The sequence below is a fragment of the Athene noctua genome, chromosome 7, assembly GCF_965140245.1.
Source record: "Athene noctua chromosome 7, bAthNoc1.hap1.1, whole genome shotgun sequence".
NCBI classification, from domain to species: domain Eukaryota; kingdom Metazoa; phylum Chordata; class Aves; order Strigiformes; family Strigidae; genus Athene; species Athene noctua.
The window spans coordinates 43,063,434-43,083,928 of record NC_134043.1 but is presented as its reverse complement, the minus strand read 5'-3'; the positions used below and the strand labels follow the sequence as shown (position 1 = coordinate 43,083,928).

The 20,495-nt window shown below is 37.8% G+C and overlaps 1 protein-coding gene across 1 annotated transcript in view; it reads right to left on the bottom strand.

The window, feature by feature from the left end:
* Positions 1-20,495, bottom strand: part of PARD3B (par-3 family cell polarity regulator beta) — a 427,129-nt gene that overhangs the window by 386,643 nt on the left and 19,991 nt on the right. The window contains exon 2 of the mRNA XM_074911133.1: positions 12,124-12,225. Coding sequence (XP_074767234.1) covers positions 12,124-12,225 — 102 coding nt within the window. The remainder of the gene's footprint in view (positions 1-12,123; positions 12,226-20,495) is intronic.

The following is a 20,495-nucleotide window of genomic DNA, read 5'->3' as shown; positions in this document are numbered from 1 at the left end:
GAGAACATAAATTGCTACAGGCCCTTTGCTGTAACTCATGCCAGCTTCGTGAGGGCTGGAAGGAACAGGGAAGGTTTCTGAAGAAGGGATTCTGAACACAAAAATGCCATATGTTCGTAGGCTTTCATCTTCACAAAATCAAAAAAATACCTTTCAGAAGGGGAAAAAAAGAAAAAAACTTTTCTAAAGTGCACTTCAATTTGATTTCTTAGATTAATTTGTCTCCAAATGAATTCACTTTTCCACTTTGTGTTTATATATGAGACTCCACAGAATTCTAGCTATGAAGATGTTACTTGAACTGCCATTAAGTGAATGCTGCTACCATACAGAATAAACCACCATACACAATAACGCTACAGAAGCTGTCATTTAAAAGGAGAAATTAAAATTCTTCACCCCTTTGTACATCAGTTACTATAACCAGTTTGCGGGGAGGGGGGCCAGAAATAAGAACTACAGTTCTATACAAGAATTATAAATAAAGCCAGTGGGTAGTGTTAGCTCCATATAGATCTGATAACTTGAAACTAAATACACCACACATGGTGATCAAAGCTCCTCACATTGTAAATTTCATACCTATCTTCAGCAGTTTAGCTTCAATGTTGCAAAGGTAAAGTATCTTAAGACACATAGTTCCTGTTGCTGTATTGTTTGTTCATCTCACTATTGTTATTCTGTACTGACCTGCAGGAACTTCTTGATCATATAGGGTTTTTTCCTTAAAGCTTTGACTGACTATTAGATATAAGTGAAAGTTTGGGAAAAACTTCCTTGAAGGCTGAACATAAAACGATATAAGAAGGAACATGCCATCTAAGAAAAACTTTTCAGAAGTGTTAATATAAAATGCATTAGCACTATATGAAAGAATCCTCAGATTTTAAACATGTAAAACATTAAGATCAGGAAAATCTCAATACTCTGAAATTCAGTTCTTTGATTTCTTATCAGTCGGTAATCTCTATGTACTCCCAGGAAGGCAAGCAATCAGAACTTGAAAGTGACACTAACATGACCTGGGTCAAGCTAAACCTAGCAGTTTAAGCTTAGGACCTCAATCAACAGAAAATGAGGACATTTCTTCAGTAGAAGAAGAGCAAGTCTTCTCTAATGGAGGTTCTTCCAAGATAATGATTAGCAACTTGATTGCATTAACTTGATTGCATAATCTACCACAGTGTATTTTACTATCCTCTTGAGAATTATACCTTAAAGTTAATAAAAGTACACTTTTTCCCAGTGCATTTTTTTAAAAAAACACACTAATTTCTATAATTACTGTAGCCTGCTAAATAATGAGTAGAACTTGAGTTCAAAGTTAGCTCTCATTTTATTTGGAAATTCAAGGAAGACAAGAAATTATTTTGTTAAAAGGACAGTAACAAAAAAACCCATAGATTTAAAACTAGTTACATTTAATTAGTAAGAAATCACACACCACATGAAAAAAATAGAACTCTGCAAAAACAGTAGTATAAAGCCACATATTATTTTCATGACATTCTAGGAAGCCACATAATGCACATGTGCATACTTTATTGACTAGTTTTTCATGCATTTTTTTCTTAAGTTCTGACTATTGATTGTTTTCAAGTCAATTTTCAAGTCATGCAACAGAAAAAGCATCTACAAATGAAGCCTCCAATCAAGCTGAAGTGTACATGTAAACTTCATTAATTTTAAAAAGTAATTTTTTAGAATTACCCTTTCCCCTATATTCTTTGCAACTGACATTCCTTGTAATTTTTCTACAGTAAGATAAATTTGTTTTACACATATGGGAAGTAAAGGTTATTTTTTATTTCCCAAGATTCAACTGTAGTTATTAAGCATTTCTTTACCAAACATTTTTATCCTACAGTTTCTTCTGGCACAGAAATTCAGGGTAAAATTGAGTGAGGAGCCCTGAACTGAACAACCTAGAAGCAGCCTTACAAGTCCTAATTTTTCTTATCCACTTCTAGCATTCCCTACCAAAGAAGGAACAGTACCAGACAACCTCTCAGAAGTCTGCATTTCTCTGCTGCAGCTGGTCTCTGGCCCCAGAGCCTGACCTAAGATAATAGCAGAGAACAGTGAAGTTCTTGTGCATTCGCAGTGCACAGCCTGGTCTTCCTTCACATACTCAGACTTCTAATAAAGAGAAAGGTGTGTCCTCACTGGGAACGCTGGCTGTCAACTACTGCACCAGCTGTTTCTGAGACAGGATGCTTCCTGCAGCCCCTGCCCTTGGCATAGGCAATGGCAAGTGCACTCTAAAAATCCTTTTCTAAAAGTCTCCTTTGCTCTGTCACACCACTCCTTTCATACTCGTCCAAAACGGTCCTAGTAACAGATAAATTTCAGTGTTCCTTCAGATTCAGGTATCCCGTGTTGATTCTCCAGTCCAAGTGATTTGCAGAATGCCTTGTATTTTCAGGTAACGGTGAAATCCTGAAAGCTGCAAACCCTTCAAACCCGACGAAAATTTGGTTGATTTCCTTCTTTCAAAGAGCCACTTTCAGTTATATGGATAGACAGTTCTTCCACTAGAAAATAAGAGTTTGAGCAAAAAAAATGAAGACATTCAGAGAGATGGATATACAGTAAGAAGCATTTTCCTCTATTCAAGAGCAAAAGTGAACTCAAAGAAGTGTCTGGCATCCTTTTGTGTTTAGTAAGATTTACCACACAAAGCTGAAGTTAAGATAGCCTTTATACACTTCAGGACACAAGTACCCCCGAAAGTTATCATATTTTTAAAAAGAGTTTTTCTTACCTCTGCCTCTCAAGCATCCCTAGTAGCTACCGTGCAAAATGACCAATAAACAAGACAAGGCAATTATCAATTCCTGTATCACTCAGCTTCTCCTCCTTATTGTCAGCTAATCTTCCTCAGTTTTGACTTCTGGATTACCTGGCTTATTTTCTAACAAGGAAGAAATCTTTAAAAACAAGGGTGCAATTAAATGTCTGAATAGCGTTTAGGGTAAAAGAGCAAGAATCAGACTACTAGCACTATAACAGCAAGAAAACAGCTCTAACAGATTAATCTGAATTAAAAAAAAAACCAAAAACAAACAAACAAACAAAAAACCAAAAAGAAACACCAACAAAAAAAGAAACAAAAAAGCCAAAAACAAACAAACAAACAAAAAACCAAAAAGAAACACCAACAAAAAAAGAAACAAAAAAGCCAAAAACAAACAAACAAACAAAAAAAAAAACACACCAAAAAAAAAAAACCCAAAGCCACAAAGGAACTAGTGCACACAGAGCCAGCACTGGATGGATTCAGTCAAGGGCTTGTAGAAGGCAGCAGCACAGCAAATATATTCTCATGCTAGCAAGTTCAGCATATTTTAACATTATTCCATTTTTTCCAGCTAGATTACTTATTCCTAGATGTCATTTCTTGTAACATTTTCCTGAATGCATATTTAAGGGGGTTTTTTTAAACTTCATTTTTATTTGGCTAATTAGCTGAACTGTAACTACATAGAAGCGGCATTGTATCTTGACCCTCAAATGTGTAATTGTGAATAAAAGATTTTTTTGAGTTGTTGAACTATTGTTCCATCTGTCTTTGAAGAAAGGGAAGAAAACTAAAAGCCCTCAATACCTGAGTCTTCAAATTACTGTAACTTAATTTTTATATTAATGCCATCTTTGCAGAATAACAACAGAATGAACAACAGGAGAGCACTAATACCTAAGAGATTTATAGAATCCCTTAAAGGCCTATTGGAAAAGGCCTTTAAGATCATCAAGTCCAACCATTAACCTAACACTGCCAAGTGTGACACTAAACCACGTCCCCAAGTGCCATGTCAACAGATCTTTTCAATATCTCCAGGGATGGTGGCTCCACCACTTCCCTGGGCAGCCTGTTCCAATGCTTGACAGCCCTTTCAGTGATGAATTTTTTCCTAATATCCATTCTAAACCTCCCCTGGTGCAACCTGAGGCCATTTCCTCTTGTTCTATCACTTGTCACTCAGGAGAAGAGACCGACACCCACCTCACTACAACCTGCTTTCGGGAAGCTGCAGAGCGCGATGAGGTCTCCCTCCCCTCGGCCTCCCTGTCTCCAGACTGAACAACCCCAGTTCCCTCCGCCGCTCCGCATAAGACTGGGGAGCAGCCTTCTGCTTCTTTGCAGAAGAGACTTCTAAACGCCCCAAAAGACGAAGGCGTGTTCTCTTTTCATACACATTCTCAAAAGATATTTACTGTATGACGGGTATATCAAAGGACAGGGCCGCCTCCACCCCTACGGCCTTGTGCACACATCAGCCTCTCCACCCCACAGAGCAGGCACTAACTCGCACTTACGTGGCACTTTCAGTAGAAGTCTGCTATGCTTCAGCTCCTCAGGTGCAGGACAGAGCCGGTGTCCTTCCCAACCTTTTGAAGTCAGACTAGGGTGGGCTTTCTGTTAGGCTCCGTATTGCATACACCAGGAAGCTGGCACACAACCGGGTTATGTGTGCATTTCTAATGGCAATTTACACGTTCTTTTCCTCAAACGTGTCAGTTGTAACTTCAATAAAGTAAGGGCTGATGTCTCAAACCTCCACACAAGAACTGGGTTACGCCTGGTTGGGGTTTAATCTTTTAGGAGGGATGTGCTTTCACAATAGCAATGGTATTAACTTATCTCTCTAGCACACCATTACAATATCCCCGTTACAACAGAACAGTTCTGAAACACAAATCCCAAACTGTAAGAGACATTTCTACCTGTATTTCAAAGCTTTAAACAAGCTTCAACTTTCTGGAGGGAAGAGTCATGGGAATTAGAAGAACAGAACTGTACATAGGAGCTGTGTACCTATCAAAAATAATGCAAGCTCACTACACTGAAACAGTTTCCCAAAACAGTACCAGGACCTGCTCCGATTCCTTGGGCCAGAACACAGTTGCTTCTGAAAAGGAATGAAATACCAACACAACACCTCACCTCCTTCACCACTGCCTTACACAACAAGGTATACCACAGGAGGCACCTACAATTTCTTGTACTGAGGTAGTCTTTGGAGCCCTAACTGGAAAACAGAACAAAAAGCCCTCTCCTCCATCCATTTGCAATCTAAATAGAACAAGAAAAATAATAATCACAGAATCGTTTGGGATGGAAGGGACCTTTAAAGGTCATCTTGTCCAAACACACACACACCCTCCCCTGCAATGACCAGGGATATCTGCAACTACTTCAGGTTGCTCAGAGCCCCATCCAACCTGACCTTGAATGTTTCCAGGGATGGGGCATCTACCACCTCTCTGGGCAACCTGTTCCAGTGTCTCACCACCCTCCCTGGAATAAATTTCTTCCCTATGTCTAGACTAAATCTACCCTCTTTTAGTTTAAAGACATTACCCCTTGCCCTATTGCAAGAGGCCCTACCACAAAGTTTGTCCCCATCTTTCTCATAAGCCCCCTTTTTAAGTAGATAGGCCACAATAAGGTCTCCCTCCCCAAAGCCCACTCTCCTCTGGGTTGAACCACCCCAACTCTCAGTCTCCAAGGCTTATTATAAATAAACCCCTATGGGTAAGAGCTCAGCTCAGTTTATAGCAAGACAACCCACCAAATTATCTTTCCACAACAAGGTTACGTTATTTCCACAATGCATATCACTCTCTTGGTAAACATTAACATGTGTGTGCTTATATGCACTTAAGCATCAACATGTGAATACAGAATTCCAAGTATTTGTTACAAAAATCATTAAGAAGGAATAAGCATCTTCCACCAGGTTATGCTTACAACAAAGAGATATTAAGCTCCTTTTCCTGAGGACATGTGAATGTCCATTCAGCCCACCACTTGTGACCAGATGCACTTAGAATGACCTCCCTCCCTCCCTCTCACTGTTTAAGGAACAGAAACTCCAACAGCTTCAGTTGTCAGACCACCAATTAGCTATAGCACTTAGTACCCAGATGACAAAACACATTTTCAGGTCAAAAGTGTTACAGTTGTAGAGCTGAATACTCCCCAAAACCCACATGACCCAGGTCCCAAACCTTCTGCCTGCTGTATGTTTCTAATACTCTTTTTTTTTAAAAATGCCAAAATACAAATCAGATAATAGAGGGATCAACAAAAAATCAAATTAGAAAAGCAGAAGTTTCAGGTTGCATTTATCTTACATAAAAAGGATTTTAACTCCAAAATCCCCTTTTAACATTTAAACAGGCAATCTTATTCCAAAACTATCAGGAATTTTATTAGCATCACAGATCCACTGCCACATTTAATTTTTTTTTTTTTTTTAATTTGAAGAAAAGTAATGAAATACTTATCACAAATGGAAAACTCTGGTGGTTACAAATGTTCAGAGAAAGAGTTCACAGTTCAGAATGCTCAAACACAAACATTACTGTGGAAAAACTAAAAGTTTGGAGTCCATCTGGCAAGAACCTCTATAACCACATTTTTACTTTTAAAGTAGGTAGAGCTGAAATAAGTAACCCTTGCAATATGTTCCAAGACAATATCTATTTTAAGAAAATTACATTATACAGCACTAAATATGTAAAAGCTTGTAATTTTTTCTAGGCTAAATAGGAAGCTAATTTATGCATACAGGCCCTGTGTTATAGATTGAGCTATAAAACTGGGATTTCTTTAATAAGCTAAGCAACATTTGACCAGGTGTCTGTTCTTAAAGCTATGAACTTCTCTTGAAGCACATTTCTAGACCTGAAGTTTATTACAAGAATGTTTCCAGTAACCAGAAGCACATGATAGTGTAATTGCACACCCCGGAATGTAATACCACACTTAAAAAATGGTTATTTTAATGATTACGCTAATGAGTTCTGAACTTCCAACCTATGTGCATACAGTTTCATAATTACACAGCTTGAAATCCTCATCAGCAAATCCAAATGCTCCTGAAATCCAAATCATTTTATAATCTTGAATAATGCATGGCACCTCTGCAGAAAGAAATTAAAACAAATTTCATAAAAATGCAGAGCTTCATAATCTGTATTCTAAAAGAAACTGCATTACTGAAATAAAGTGTTGCTTAGTAAGTACTAATGATGGTGGTTCCCCCCACCCCTCCCTCTGGTACTCACAGTTCAGATCCCACTTCAAAAATAAACAGACTAACTCCTATCAAAATATCCTTTTTTATATATATATATATGGTGGCTCACAGCATACCCTACTACACAAGAGTGAAATCAGACATCTGTTTCCTAAACAAGCACTGGCTCAAAATGGCATAAAACCTTTTCTTCCTGAAAAGTGTGAAAACATATTTTTTTAAAATAGGCTGCAGCTTGACTGGCTTGCATACTATTTCATCAACAGCAAAAGCAAAACTCCACCCTAGTTCATCAAAGGGCCAGCAAATCAAGGTACGCAGTTCATCCATAAGAATGTCCCCCATCCCCAATGCTTGTTTTTGTTTCTAAACTACACATAAAGCATAAACTCAAAGGTTTTTTTAGCAAGCATTGGCACTGTCCTTTTGAAAGAGTTAAAAAGCTTCTGACTCAAGATGAGGGGAAGTGTCATCATCACAGTCAACGCAAAAGAATAGATACTCCATTTTGATCTAAAATTTTCTCGTGTCTCATATCTCCACATTTTCAAGTGTTGAAAAGGATAACGACAGTATTGAAAATAATGGCCTTTCTAATACTTCCCTTTCTTGTAGGCACACAATGCATAGCTAATTATCAGACACCTGAAGAATACTTAATACTGGGACTCTCTTGATAGAGCAGAAGTTACACAGAGGTTTCACTCATAGTAGTGTTTTGTCTTTGTATCTTCACCACCCAGAATTAGCTATGAATATTTCAGTAAACAAATACTGTCAGCAGTAACAATTTCATATCCCAATAACTTTGATTATGGGAAATAACAACTGCAACCTATTATAAATACAAGGGAAAAGCAGAATGCTCTAAATACAACAAAGAGAAGAACACTGTATCACGCTTTTGAAGGCTGTAAACATGTTATTTGGAATAAAAATTAAATTGATTTTAATTTTTACCAATTTAGAGTTTAAAGGAATGAATTGTTATCTTTTTTGCTAATCAAACATTAATATTTCTGCTCATCTATAGCATCTCATTAATGAAACCACAAAATATGAATGCAAAACCAGAAGCAGCAAGTGTCAGAGACAAATATCTACACATATACTGGCACAGATGCTAACCACATCCTGAAAATTATACTTGGAAAAAAACCATTAAAACCAAATCAAAGAACAACAGCCCTTACACACCAGTTTTGCCAAATTTCTGCACCTTCATGTTTCCCATCTTGAACACACCAGGCTTTTTAATCTACTAATCCCCGTTTTACTTCATTAGCCCCAAGGAACTAAACATAAAAGTTATCTGCCTCTAGACAACAGTTCTCTCAAACAAGACATTCAACTTACAGAAGCATAACCAAGACGACTGTGCCAGAAGCACGAAGTATGAAAAATCTGAAGCATGTGTTTCCCGCAACCAGTTTAACAGTCAGTAAAAGCACACACATTAAAATAGTAACTTGGCCATGGTACTAATCAACTAAATGTCATAAAACATTTGAGTGCCAAAACCCTAGTCCAGAGCAACTTTCACCACCTTACAGAGAAAAAAGTTGGGTTTTCTTTTCTTCGATTGATGTCTTTTTTGGTGGAGATTTTATGAAAGATACAGAGCACGCGAGTTATAATAAACCAACTTGAACAATCCTGTGTCCATTGCACATTTAAAATGTTACCTCCACATTATACAAAACTAACATCCTTAAATTGCTTTCTATGCTACCAGACATCTCTCTTACATATTTATTCTTTATATCAAAGGGATTTATTATTTTTTTAACTTCTCCAGGGAAAAGCTGACTAATAAGCAACAACTTGTAGAGCAGTCTACATAAAAAAAACACTACAGCATATACTTCAATAGGTAAAAATTCTCGGCTGTAACTAAGTCTTATGTATCTTACTTTGTTTTTCCTAAACAACTGTATCATACTGTCATACAATGAACTGAAGAATATAAAAAAAATCCCAACCTTTCTGCATTCCAGTTATCAGAAAGTTACAAAGCCCTAGAGAAAATACTAGAAAGCTCAATTAACTTAGTGAAAATAAATTATCTTAAAGCTATTCAACACAAGCTTTGACATCCAATTCGGACCACACATTACTGCTGAGGTAGCACTAGCAAGAGGGGTTCTCACCATGAAGAATTTCCAAAGCATTTTCACACGACACATGTTACCAAGCACATATAATACTAATTTAGACCTGTTTTATATGCAAATAGAACAAGCCACCCACTACAACATGCAAAACTGTGGAGTTGACAGCAGTTAATATCATCCACTGTACTGCCTATTTTCTGAATTTTGATTTGTTTTGAATTCATGAGGAAACCACAAAGTTAAAATAAGCAGAGCTCAAAAACACTGCCACTCACAGTAACATGCATTATGCATCCCAGTGCCATCATTTCACAATGTTGGAAACTGACCATTTATTCTATCTTTTTGTTCCCCCTCCATCATTTATTGACCCAGGGCAGCACTTGCTGCTTACCTCATGAGTAGCTGTGCCTCCTTAACACTCTATTGTTAAGGACTGTCAAAAGCTTTTGAAATTCCAAAAAAATTGTATCTGATAGCTCTCTCCAATTCACTGTTTTGTTGTCACAGTGAAAGAATTTCAATAGATTAGCAAGCACATTTTCCTTTGAAGGAACTGTGCTAATTTACTGCTATCAAAGTACAATCTAGAGCAGATTAACCCTTTAAAAAGCATCATCTACTTTCCTCTGCCACTGAATAAGAGCTTGATGTTCTGCAATGCCAAACACACCTTTGGTTAAAGGCACTGAGGTTAAGTGCAACACTTATTTTTACACAAAGCAACTGATTTCATGGGAGGCTGCATTACTGGTTTGGATTCATAGGAAAGGATGACAAGGAAGCAACAAAGCTGTGGCTCATTCATTTATCACACATGCATATAATCAAACCAAAGAGAATCGGTGCACAGATAAATGTACCAAAAAGTCTTTCATCCATTTAGGGACTTTAAATACCAAATTAGATATCAGGTCAATTAGATCCAAAAATATGTCCTCCCCTTCTTGCAAAGCTTAAAGATCCTCTAGCCATTTTCTCAGTGTGGAATAGCAGGGGTGAAGGCTCAAAGGCTAATAGGCCACACTAAAATGATTTAAAATATTTGTAGGCCTTTTATAGGGCTGGTTCTTATCAGATCGTATGAAACCTTGTAATAAGTAGTATGGACATCACCTTACACATGCTATGGCCCAATTTCAGTCTCAAATGGAAGAATACTTCAGCCTCTCAAACAGCAGCCCTCTCACATGATTCTCCCCTAGTTTAATCAAAAAACCTGATTTGTCACTGCAGCTGCTGCTGTTCAGTAAGTCTTACTTACCACTGTTTTACCAAGGCCTTCTGAAGAAGAGAAGATGACAGTGATGCATCACATGTAATTGAAACATCACAGGAAGAAAATTGAGGAGTTTGCTGTATACCTAAACCGCCCCAAGCACTTCAGCAAGTAAGATCCCAGTTTTCCAGTAGTTCTTCCTTAAGACAGCCTCAGAACTATGGAGTCCCACTAGCACCGTTAAAACAGAAGATGCTTAAACCTACATCTGTGTGTGAACTACCATCAAGCAGCACGTCGTCAATCAGTGACACCCAATAAAATATAGCAAAGGCTCTGGCAACAAGTTAAAAGCTGGATGGTGTATCAAATATTATGCAAACTACTGCTCATATTTGCATAAGTGTTCCTGTATCAGTACTTCAAAATGAGGAAATACTGGGTGGACATGTTAATTTTTATTACTTGATGAGACCAGTAACACATTTCCCTTTGATGTGACATCTCATTTTGCAACACCTTATGCTTATGGTCTTATCCTTTATATAGAGCTGTGTCATTCCTCAGAACCCAATCTTCAGTCTCCAAATGCTACTGGAAACAACTCTTAGGGTGTTTTAAGTATTTTTTCAGTAAAGATGGACAAGCAAGAAACACAAGTTTGATAAAAAGAACATATATCAAACAGAGCTCCATTGTTTTTTTAAGAGTTCCCACACAAAACACCATAAAATGACACTAATTACACCTTAGACAACTTTCCAAGGTACTGAGAAACCTTGGAAAACTGAGCATCCCATTAATTGTAAGCAAAATATTGCACTTTGTATTAAGTCACTGAAGAATCAACAGCATACAAAACTAGCATTTCTGTTTGCAATAAACAAAATTATTTTTTAAATCACCAAGCATATGGTACTATAAATAGACAAGACTATTTGTCTTAAAGTACGGGCATATCCTGTATTTGGATCTTGAGTTTCAAGCCACTAGATATATTTTTTTCTTCCAATTTTATGAAGAAGAAAAAAACCTCAAAGTATTATAATTTATATCCCTCCTCCTCTATGCTAACATGTCACCAATTAGTTTCCCTAAACTTTCTTGATAACTACAAAAGAAAATTTAGAAGAGGCTTCTTTGCAGCTACTTCTCCACCCAGAAAGGACATCTATCTTGTCTGAATTGAAAAGTTAGAGACTTACAGCTTTTAAAATTAGTAACTGGCCTGCTTAGATTTTCAGTAGCAAATCGCAGGAACTCCTCCTGAAATTTAACACAGTTGAGGCAGCTGTTCTTGTCATCACAGGATTTGTCTGCTTGTCACACATTATTCAACCATGACATTTGAATGATTCTCAAAAACTTAACTCTAAGTAAAAGAGAGATTGTAAAGATATTTTAAGTGGCATAAAAAAAGATGTCTTGCAAAACTCACATTCCTTCACCACTCCGTTTTCATACAGCAATAAAAATAAACACAGAACTGCTTGAAAATGTTGTCCCAAATCAACTGCTAGACTCCCCTGATTATCTTAATCATTTTGGTCATGCTTTTTCTTTGTTCCCTCCAGTTCTACTATAGAAACAGAGAGCTATAGCACCCATGGGCAGATATGTTTAATTTAAGCATATTTAACACCCACCTCCTCTGTCAGATATCCAAGAAATGAGAAAGTAGCATTAGTTATTTGCAAAGAGACAGTAAAAAGCAAAAGTCGTATTTTCATCCAAGCTCTACCTTATCTTTGTCTTCCACAACATCTGCCAGTACATCATCTGGGTCCAAGATTCCTCCATCTGTATACTCCAGGTGGTGAATATTTACCCAAGAAGTTGGATCCTGCAAGACAGGCAGAAGACTTCTTAACATAACCTTGATGATAACCTTTAATGCCACCAGACAAAGCAGTTTTGCATCCCATGTGCTTCCCACTCATTTCCCTCTTTAATCATGAGGTTGAAGCTTGGAGCCACTACTTGAAATTGAAACCAAGAGACTGAAAGCCACAGACACATAACATTACCTATAGAACACTATGCAAATGATCTTTAAAATGTACATTACCATTTTATTATCACTCTTTACTTAAGTTAAATAGTTAGTAAAAATAAGGCTAAATTAAGCTTTTTTCATTTTGCAACAGTTGATGATTGGAATATTTGGATTATCAGCAGGCACACATAAATATATATATATATACACGGACATGCACCACTCCTGACAGTTTTGGAGTGAGGGGTGTATACATTTTTATATATATACATATATATATATATATACATATACATATATATATATATATATATATATATAAAAAAAAACCCACAACCATAGTTTCTTTCTCTGAGGTGGTAGGTCTGGCTATTGTGGCAAAAAGAAATGAATAGAATAAATAAATCCCAGTTTGTTTTCACAATAAATGCTCTCAAATTCCAATGCAAAGTTGTGCACCATATTAACAAGAATCATGTTAGTCTTCCAAAACTAATGTTTTCCTCATATATTATTAACTACTTCACTTCAGTAACTGGGAACTTTGCCATCATTCCACTGACCCTGAAGTCAAAAGGCTCAGAGCGCACTGCTCAACAGCAAATTCTCCCTGACATGAAATACAAAGCAGGGAGCAGACACAGTCTGTTCCAAACCCATACCAGCTACCTGTGTACACATTAACTTGCAAGGGGGACAGTCTAAGCAGTAGTTACATCTGAATTCCCTCAGTTAACATTTTGAACATTTATCCTGTTAGGACCAGCTATGGTGGTTTGACAAGCACGTGGCAGCTCACTGAGTCAAAGCAACGTGTTTGAATACTCTATGTATCAGCATTGATAAATGTTGAATTGGCACATCTTCCACAGCACGCTGAAGAAAAGAAATATGTTAAGATTACAAAGCATATTTGAGTCCTCCATCAAATATTACGGAGACTGGCCAGAATATGCTAAAATTAAGGGTCGATAAACTGGCCTGCACACACATAGCTTTGAGAAAGGTTTCTGGAACGGACAAAGAGCACTGCTGATGTGAAATAAACAATCCCAATGACCTGTATCTCTAATTCCTTCTTCTTTGCTAAGTCTAAATAGATCACAGTTCTTGGAAGCAAACTGAAGCACAACAGACACACTATACAGACTAGCAAGTGCTGGTAACACAGGGATGTTTTGGCTATTGCTGAACAGTGCTTACACAGCATCTGAGCCTTCCCCATTTCTCACGCTGGCCCTTCCGGGAGTAGGCTGGGGTGCACAAGAAGTTAGGAGGGAACACAGCCAGGGCAGTTGACCCCCAACTGACTAAAGGAATATTCTAGATCATACGACACTGCGCTCAGCAATAAAAGCTGGGAGAAAGGAGAAGCGTGGAGGGGGGCTGGGTTAGAGTTATGTTTATCAGCTTTTGTTTTATCTATTAAACTGTCTTTACCTCGGGCCGTAAGTTTTTTCACTTGTACCCTCATGATTCTCCTCCCCAGCCCACCGGGCAAGGAGTGAGCAAGCAGCTGTACAGGGCTTAGAAGCCTTAGGTTAACCCACAGCTTTTTCACCCCCTTGCACTTGTTTGAGGGTTAAGTGTACCTAAGGTACAGTATGGCTGAATAACAACCAACCAATTAAGCATATTATTTGTAAGCACTCTATTTGTAACATGTCTATTTAATCTGTAATTTATCTCTAACTACAGTTATTTCACAGTGAAACCACCCATTTGTGAAATAGAATGAACAAACATTTGCTAGGTATTGTGTTCAAAATTACAAAATTTAAGAAAATCAATTAACATGCTTTTGTCTCTGCAAAGGGATAAAGCATAGACAACTATTACAGCTCAAAATTCTATTTTAAAGCCCATGGTTTAAGTATTTTTACCATACCACAAAATTCTAAGATGAAAAGGCAGAGAGGAATACCTCTGCCAACAAGCAACCACGTTAACTTAGATCAAACAATTTACCTAATGCAGAAACCTTGTGAAAGAGTGTCACTTGACCCTACCAATAAACTTACAAAGTATAATTCTCTCAAACTGGAATGCATCAGTAGCTACAGATGTTCCTCCTGAACCTTTTTACTAACACAATTACAAAAAGTTTTCATAGTTTGAAACACTAAAACAGCATACTTGGAAAACCACTCCTCTTAATTAGCCAAACTTCTGCAGCTTTCATTTTTGTCTGAAGATATATTAAAACCTGTTACACCTATTATGCTGTTCAAGTGTCCTGTAGGCAGAATAAAGCTGATGTGCGAAAAATAAACAGTTGATTGGAATATTCACTTCTATTTGTGATTCAGGAGCTGCACCAACCCAGATGTGTCATTGAAAAATAAACAAAGAAAAAAGGACTGTAAAAGCTCTATTGTCCCAACAGAATGCAGCAAGTTGGCAGGAAACAAGCTCAAGACACACAGCCACCCTCAACTACATTACGCTTAACCAATTCCTAACCTTCCTTTTACTTTGGGCCACAAGAAATACAGAAATTTAATGGTTTTGTTAGTGGCCATATCAAGAGGTAAGTAGTCTCTAAATCAAATCATTCTGAAAGAACAGAAGATGCCATTCCTTTACCAATCTTTAGATTACTTAAAAGAAAGGAATGACAATTCACACTGAAATAAGAGAACTAAAACAGAACACGATTTGGTTTCTTTAGCAGAAAAATACTTCTTAACAGTTTAGGTATCACTCCCCAACATACTATGACTCAGGTACACACAGAGTGAACCGCTATGACTTTTTGATATCAAGGACTCCCCAACTACAGTAACTATCAAAGACTACAACAAAACACTTGCTGTTTCAGAAATACAAATGTGAAACTAGCTTCTAGCAACTTAACCAGAACTTCATCCCTGCAAAGTAAAAAAAATCTACTAAAGGCTAGGTGGGGCAGGAGGGAAAGGGGGGGCGGGAGAGAGAGGCTTTTCGTAGACTTGTTTGATGAAGCAAATAGTAAGTACTGCTACACAGCCTAGGTGCAGGAAATTCCCTCTGCACAGTCACAGAAGCAACAACAGCTCATCTGACCAGCAAAAATCACTCACCCATTCCAAAGAGTTTTCAAAGTCAGAGGACGTTTTCTGTTCTTTGGATGAACTCCAAAAACACTGCCATGCACAGGATACAAACTGTCTATAGAAAAAACTCTAAAATCTATATAGCAATTTCTTCTGTGCTTCTTTACTCCCACCAAGAGTTCAGACAGCTTCAATAAATAAACCACCAATATTCTAGCTAACTCACCATATAAAATAAGCCATTAACTACCAGCAGAGTTGAGTATCTTAAGTCCCAAATAGCATTTAATCTACATGATGAATAGGGAATAGATGGCGGAAAAATGAATGTGTGTGCATATGCATTCACATACACGCACTTATGTTTTAGACATTATTTAGAACTCAAAAGGAATAGAATAGGTCTGAAAAAATAACTGTGGTACATCCAAAATAGAATTATCATTAGAGAAATCAAAGCTTTTCTTAAAAAGGGATGGTCTTATTTTAAGTTTCTTATGGTTTAGTAAGATACAACAATCACAAAGAGCATCATGAACACTTCAGGTTTCCATATATTCTAAAACCACTAGGCAGGAGACTGCATTTCCAAAGTAACAGGGTAACTTTATAAAGTATATCACTAGAGTTCTTGCAAAACAGACAGTTTTTCTACTTCTAGGTCTGAAAGTGTAACACCAGTATCAGATACGCTGTTACGTATGTGAAGGGTTGTTCCCAGCTTGCATATGTTTGCTACAATGAAATAACACTTCTTACCTGTTGAAAGCAGAAAATGCTAGATTTATCAATTTTTAAACAATACAGGGTAAGATTACACTTATCCCGTTTGTGCTTGGGGAAGGGATTGATTAAGGACATATTTACTGAGAAGGCACTTGCTGCTGAGTAAACTACCAAATATAAAGCAAAAAAAAAAAAGTGTAAGAACTGTATTCTAACATGCTAGGACAACTTTTTTTTTTTCCCCCCTTAACCGAGAGGTTCTAGTTTTCTAGTTTGAGATTAAAGTCCTATTCTAATTCTGACAATGTCTGGAATGATTCCTCCCAGTATCTCCTTAATCATCATCACTAGAAGTTTACATGCTCAAGAAGAAAGAATTAGTTTTGAAAAAGGATGAGTGTAAAAATCCTGTCTTGTAAAAATAACACACTAACGGCAGCCTAGAAGCTCTGGGCAGCATTCAGGTATGGTGACTGTCTATCTGTGCTCCTAAATGCTCTCACATTAGGAGAAAACCCATCTACAGGTTTTCTTCAAAATGGCTCCAAAAAATCCAAACAGCACAAGTGGGGAGAAGTTATCTTAGAACATGGCATATAACGCTTATGCAGATGTTTAGCTAAGGTATACAACAGAAACATCTAAATATGTAAAGAAAAAGTATGAGTAAGTTACCTGGTATAATACCAGCACTTCCCAAATGAATATTGAACAGTTACTCTAACATGCATTTTACCTTAGGGCTGCAAGTCATGTTTGCATTTAACATCAAGCCACTTAAAAGCTGTTTATCATCATTTCCTTTATGTGTGGGAGAACACTTTAGGAATTACTATGCAAATATTTACCAAACGTTAAATTAAAGCCAGGTCACATGAATGCACAAGTGTGATGTAGGCAGAGAAGTGACATAAATTTTAAAAAGTGGTTTTGACATTCATGGTGTCACAGAAACCTAACTTAACTGTTGCCACCTCATGAAACACCTTTAGTGTTCAATAGTTTAAAATAAGTTCAAGAATGGGCTGAGCCCAACTGGGGGAGTTTCAATAAGGGCAAATGCCAGGGGCTGCCCTTGGGCCACAACAACCCCCAGCAGCGCTACAGGCTTGGGGAGGAGTGGCTGGAGAGCTGCCAGTCAGAGAGGGACCTGGGGAGGTGATTGACAGCCGGCTGAACAGGAGCCAGCAGTGTGCCCAGGGGGCCAAGAAGGCCAATGGCATCCTGGCTTGTGTCAGCAATAGCGTGGCCAGCAGGGACAGGAAAGGGATCTCACCCCTGTGCTCGGCATTGGTGAGGCTGCCCCTCGATTCCTGTGTTCAGTTTTGGGCCCCTCCCTACAAAAAGGCCATTGAATGACTCGAGCGTGTCCAGAGAAGGGCAACGGAGCTGGGGCAGGGTCTGGAGCACAGGTCTGATGGGGAGCGGCTGAGGGAACTTGGGGGGTTCAGTCTGGAGAAGAGGAGGCTGAGGGGAGACCTCCTGGCCCTCTACAGCTCCCTGACAGGAGGGTGCAGAGAGCTGGGGATGAGTCTCTTGAACTGAGAACAAGTGACAGGACAAGAGGTAATGGCCTCAAATTGCACCAGGGAAGGTTTAGACTGGATATTAGGAATCACTTCTTTTCAGAAGGGGTTGTTGGGTGTTGGAATGGGCTGCCCAGGGAGGTGGTGGAGTCCCCATCCCTGGAGGTGTTCAAGAGTCGGATTGACATAGCGCTGAGGGATCTGGTGTAGTTGGGAAATAACTGTCAGTCGTAGGTTAAGGGTTGGACTAGATGATCTCCAAGGTCTTTTCCAACCTTGATGATTCTGTGAATTCTTCTATGCATTTATTTTCAGTCAACAAACACACATTCAAGTGAAAGACCAATCAGTCTACAAGTAAAAGACATTTATTGTTAGGGGTTTTCGTACACATCTTTAGACACTGATTTGTAATGTATCAAAACCTTAGAGCAGCATCTTAATTCCTTTTGTTCCAAACTCAAATAGGAAAGCATCAATCTACTTTTCTTAAAACTAAAGCAACACGTTTTATCAGCGTTGCAGTTCATATAGTGTATTTCAGACTGTTAATGAGCAAGAGAATCCTAGCAAGTTTAAATACATTTCAGCTGGCCCATCAATAAACCACTTAATGATTTTGCAATTAATTATTGTTTGGTGATGTTATTAGTTCTTCTGTGCAGAATGCATAAAATTAATTGCAATACCTATCATGGAATTTTTAATTTAAGTACAGTAAAGATAGGATGCACTGAAAAATTCAGAAGTAGGACTGACTTTGTAAAGCTCCTCCCAAAATAACTCCTCGGGTCAATATTTTTGAAGTATCTCCACATTATTGCTTCATTAGACCAAATAGACTTCAATGAAATACAGCATGAAAAAGGACGTATTTTTAAAAATGGAAATTACATACGCCTGTTTCCCAGCAACAGAATAAATGCTAGGTCAAAGTTGGGGGGAAGGATTGGACTCTGGCTACGTTGTTTTCTGTCATTTAGACAGCATAAAAATAAGATTAAAAAACCCACAACCAAAACATACTTCCTGATGAAGGGGATATTTTTGCTTAAGGTCAGTAAGACAGAGAGATTCCACCATTTAATTATTTTTAGATTGTATATTGCAATGTGATCTATTACCTCCCAATACATATTTAATGAATTCTATAAGCATTCTAAGGCTACATGATGTATCATTTATCCACAGCCAAACAGCAGTAAGTATTTGTTACTCTTAAACCATAGCTTGCAGAGCGGAGTACAAAAAGGGAGTTGGAAAGGAACAGATGGACGAGATTGGTCACAACCTCAAATTTCATCTCTAAATCCTTCTCAAAATTTATCACTAAATTAGAACAGCCTCTAGCATTTTGTGTTTGTTTACCATAACCACCCCCAAACAAGCCTGAAGTGGTACTTCAAGTCAAACTGCATTTCAACTGCCAGCAACTGGGCTGCCACCATCAGCTGTAGTAGAGGAGGGCTCTGGTTTTATGGGAATATGAATACTGAGTTCCCAAAATCAACAGCTGATCAGGAAGCAGATGTTTGCATACTACGTATTATCACTGCTGGTTGTTCTCAGTCACAGCAAAGGGATTTCTCAGGAATGATCTAGAGCTGAACAGTTAGATGTCAGCAACAACGCACTTGAACGTCCCTATACAACTTAAGACAAACCCTAATAAAAATGTATCACACCCTGTCCTCCTAGCAAGCAAAGAACTGCATTCGCACATGTGAAGACAGTTGCAATGGTAGAACAGCATCATTTCTGTAACCATATTGTATGTTGTTGAGATTACATTTTTATGGAGTAAAAACAAATACAAGAAGCTTCTATAAAAATCAAAAATGAACCGCTTTCTGCAAAAGGAATGAAGTCCATTCCAGACATTTACTAAGTTTAGCAGATCCTAGCACTGACCAGATGCAAATAAGTCACCTTATATATGAAGGACAACTGAGTATAAATTATGTTTTCTTCTCACAAACTTCCAAAATCAGAGAAAAAGCAACATTTAGGTTTCACTGCTCAGGAGGCTTCCAGAGTTTAGTTTGCATTACAGTATAACAGTAAATTACAAACCTGCATTTCTAAGTCTCACTGTTGAAAATAAATTCTTACCTGGAATTAATTGCCTTGTCTTTATAGCTCTATAGATCAACTGCATAAAATTAAGCACGACATTTTTTATCATCTCTAGGTGGGAATTCAAAAGCAGCAGAAATCTTCAAGAAACCATCAATACAAGGAATAGAAAGACATTACAGCACAGTGAAACAGTGAGAAAGATTCCTCATGTATTCCACAGTATTGTTTCCTTCACCAAAACTCTGAATCTGCTTGCATTACAAGTGAAAATGCTTTAAGATGCTAGTGAGATGATAAAACTTCTTTACAGTCTTCTATCAATTGAAGTTATACTTCTCTTAAGTCAGTAATATTCAAGAAAAAGATTTATACTGATCGAGCTCAAAAGACAGAAATAAAAGCTGAGACAAGGGCAAAGGACAGAAGGTAGTCTGCTCAGAAAGAAACTGCTTTTAAGCATCCTGCAGTAAAACTATGGAAAACACAGAACACCATACAGTAGAAATAGTCCCGACCAACAAGCTTTCAACCCCACTACCAAAACATAACTTTGCTTCCCTTTCCATAATCTTCACAAATAGGTATTTTCATTCCAGCTAATACAGATACAGGCATGCAGCCCTGAAACTGTTCTTTACCATAAGCCATAAAGTGAAGCAAACAAGAAATTAAAAAAAAAAAAAAAAAAAAAAAAAAACCCACACCACACCAAACCCCACAATATTGACTGTTACATCATTTTGAGCAGTGT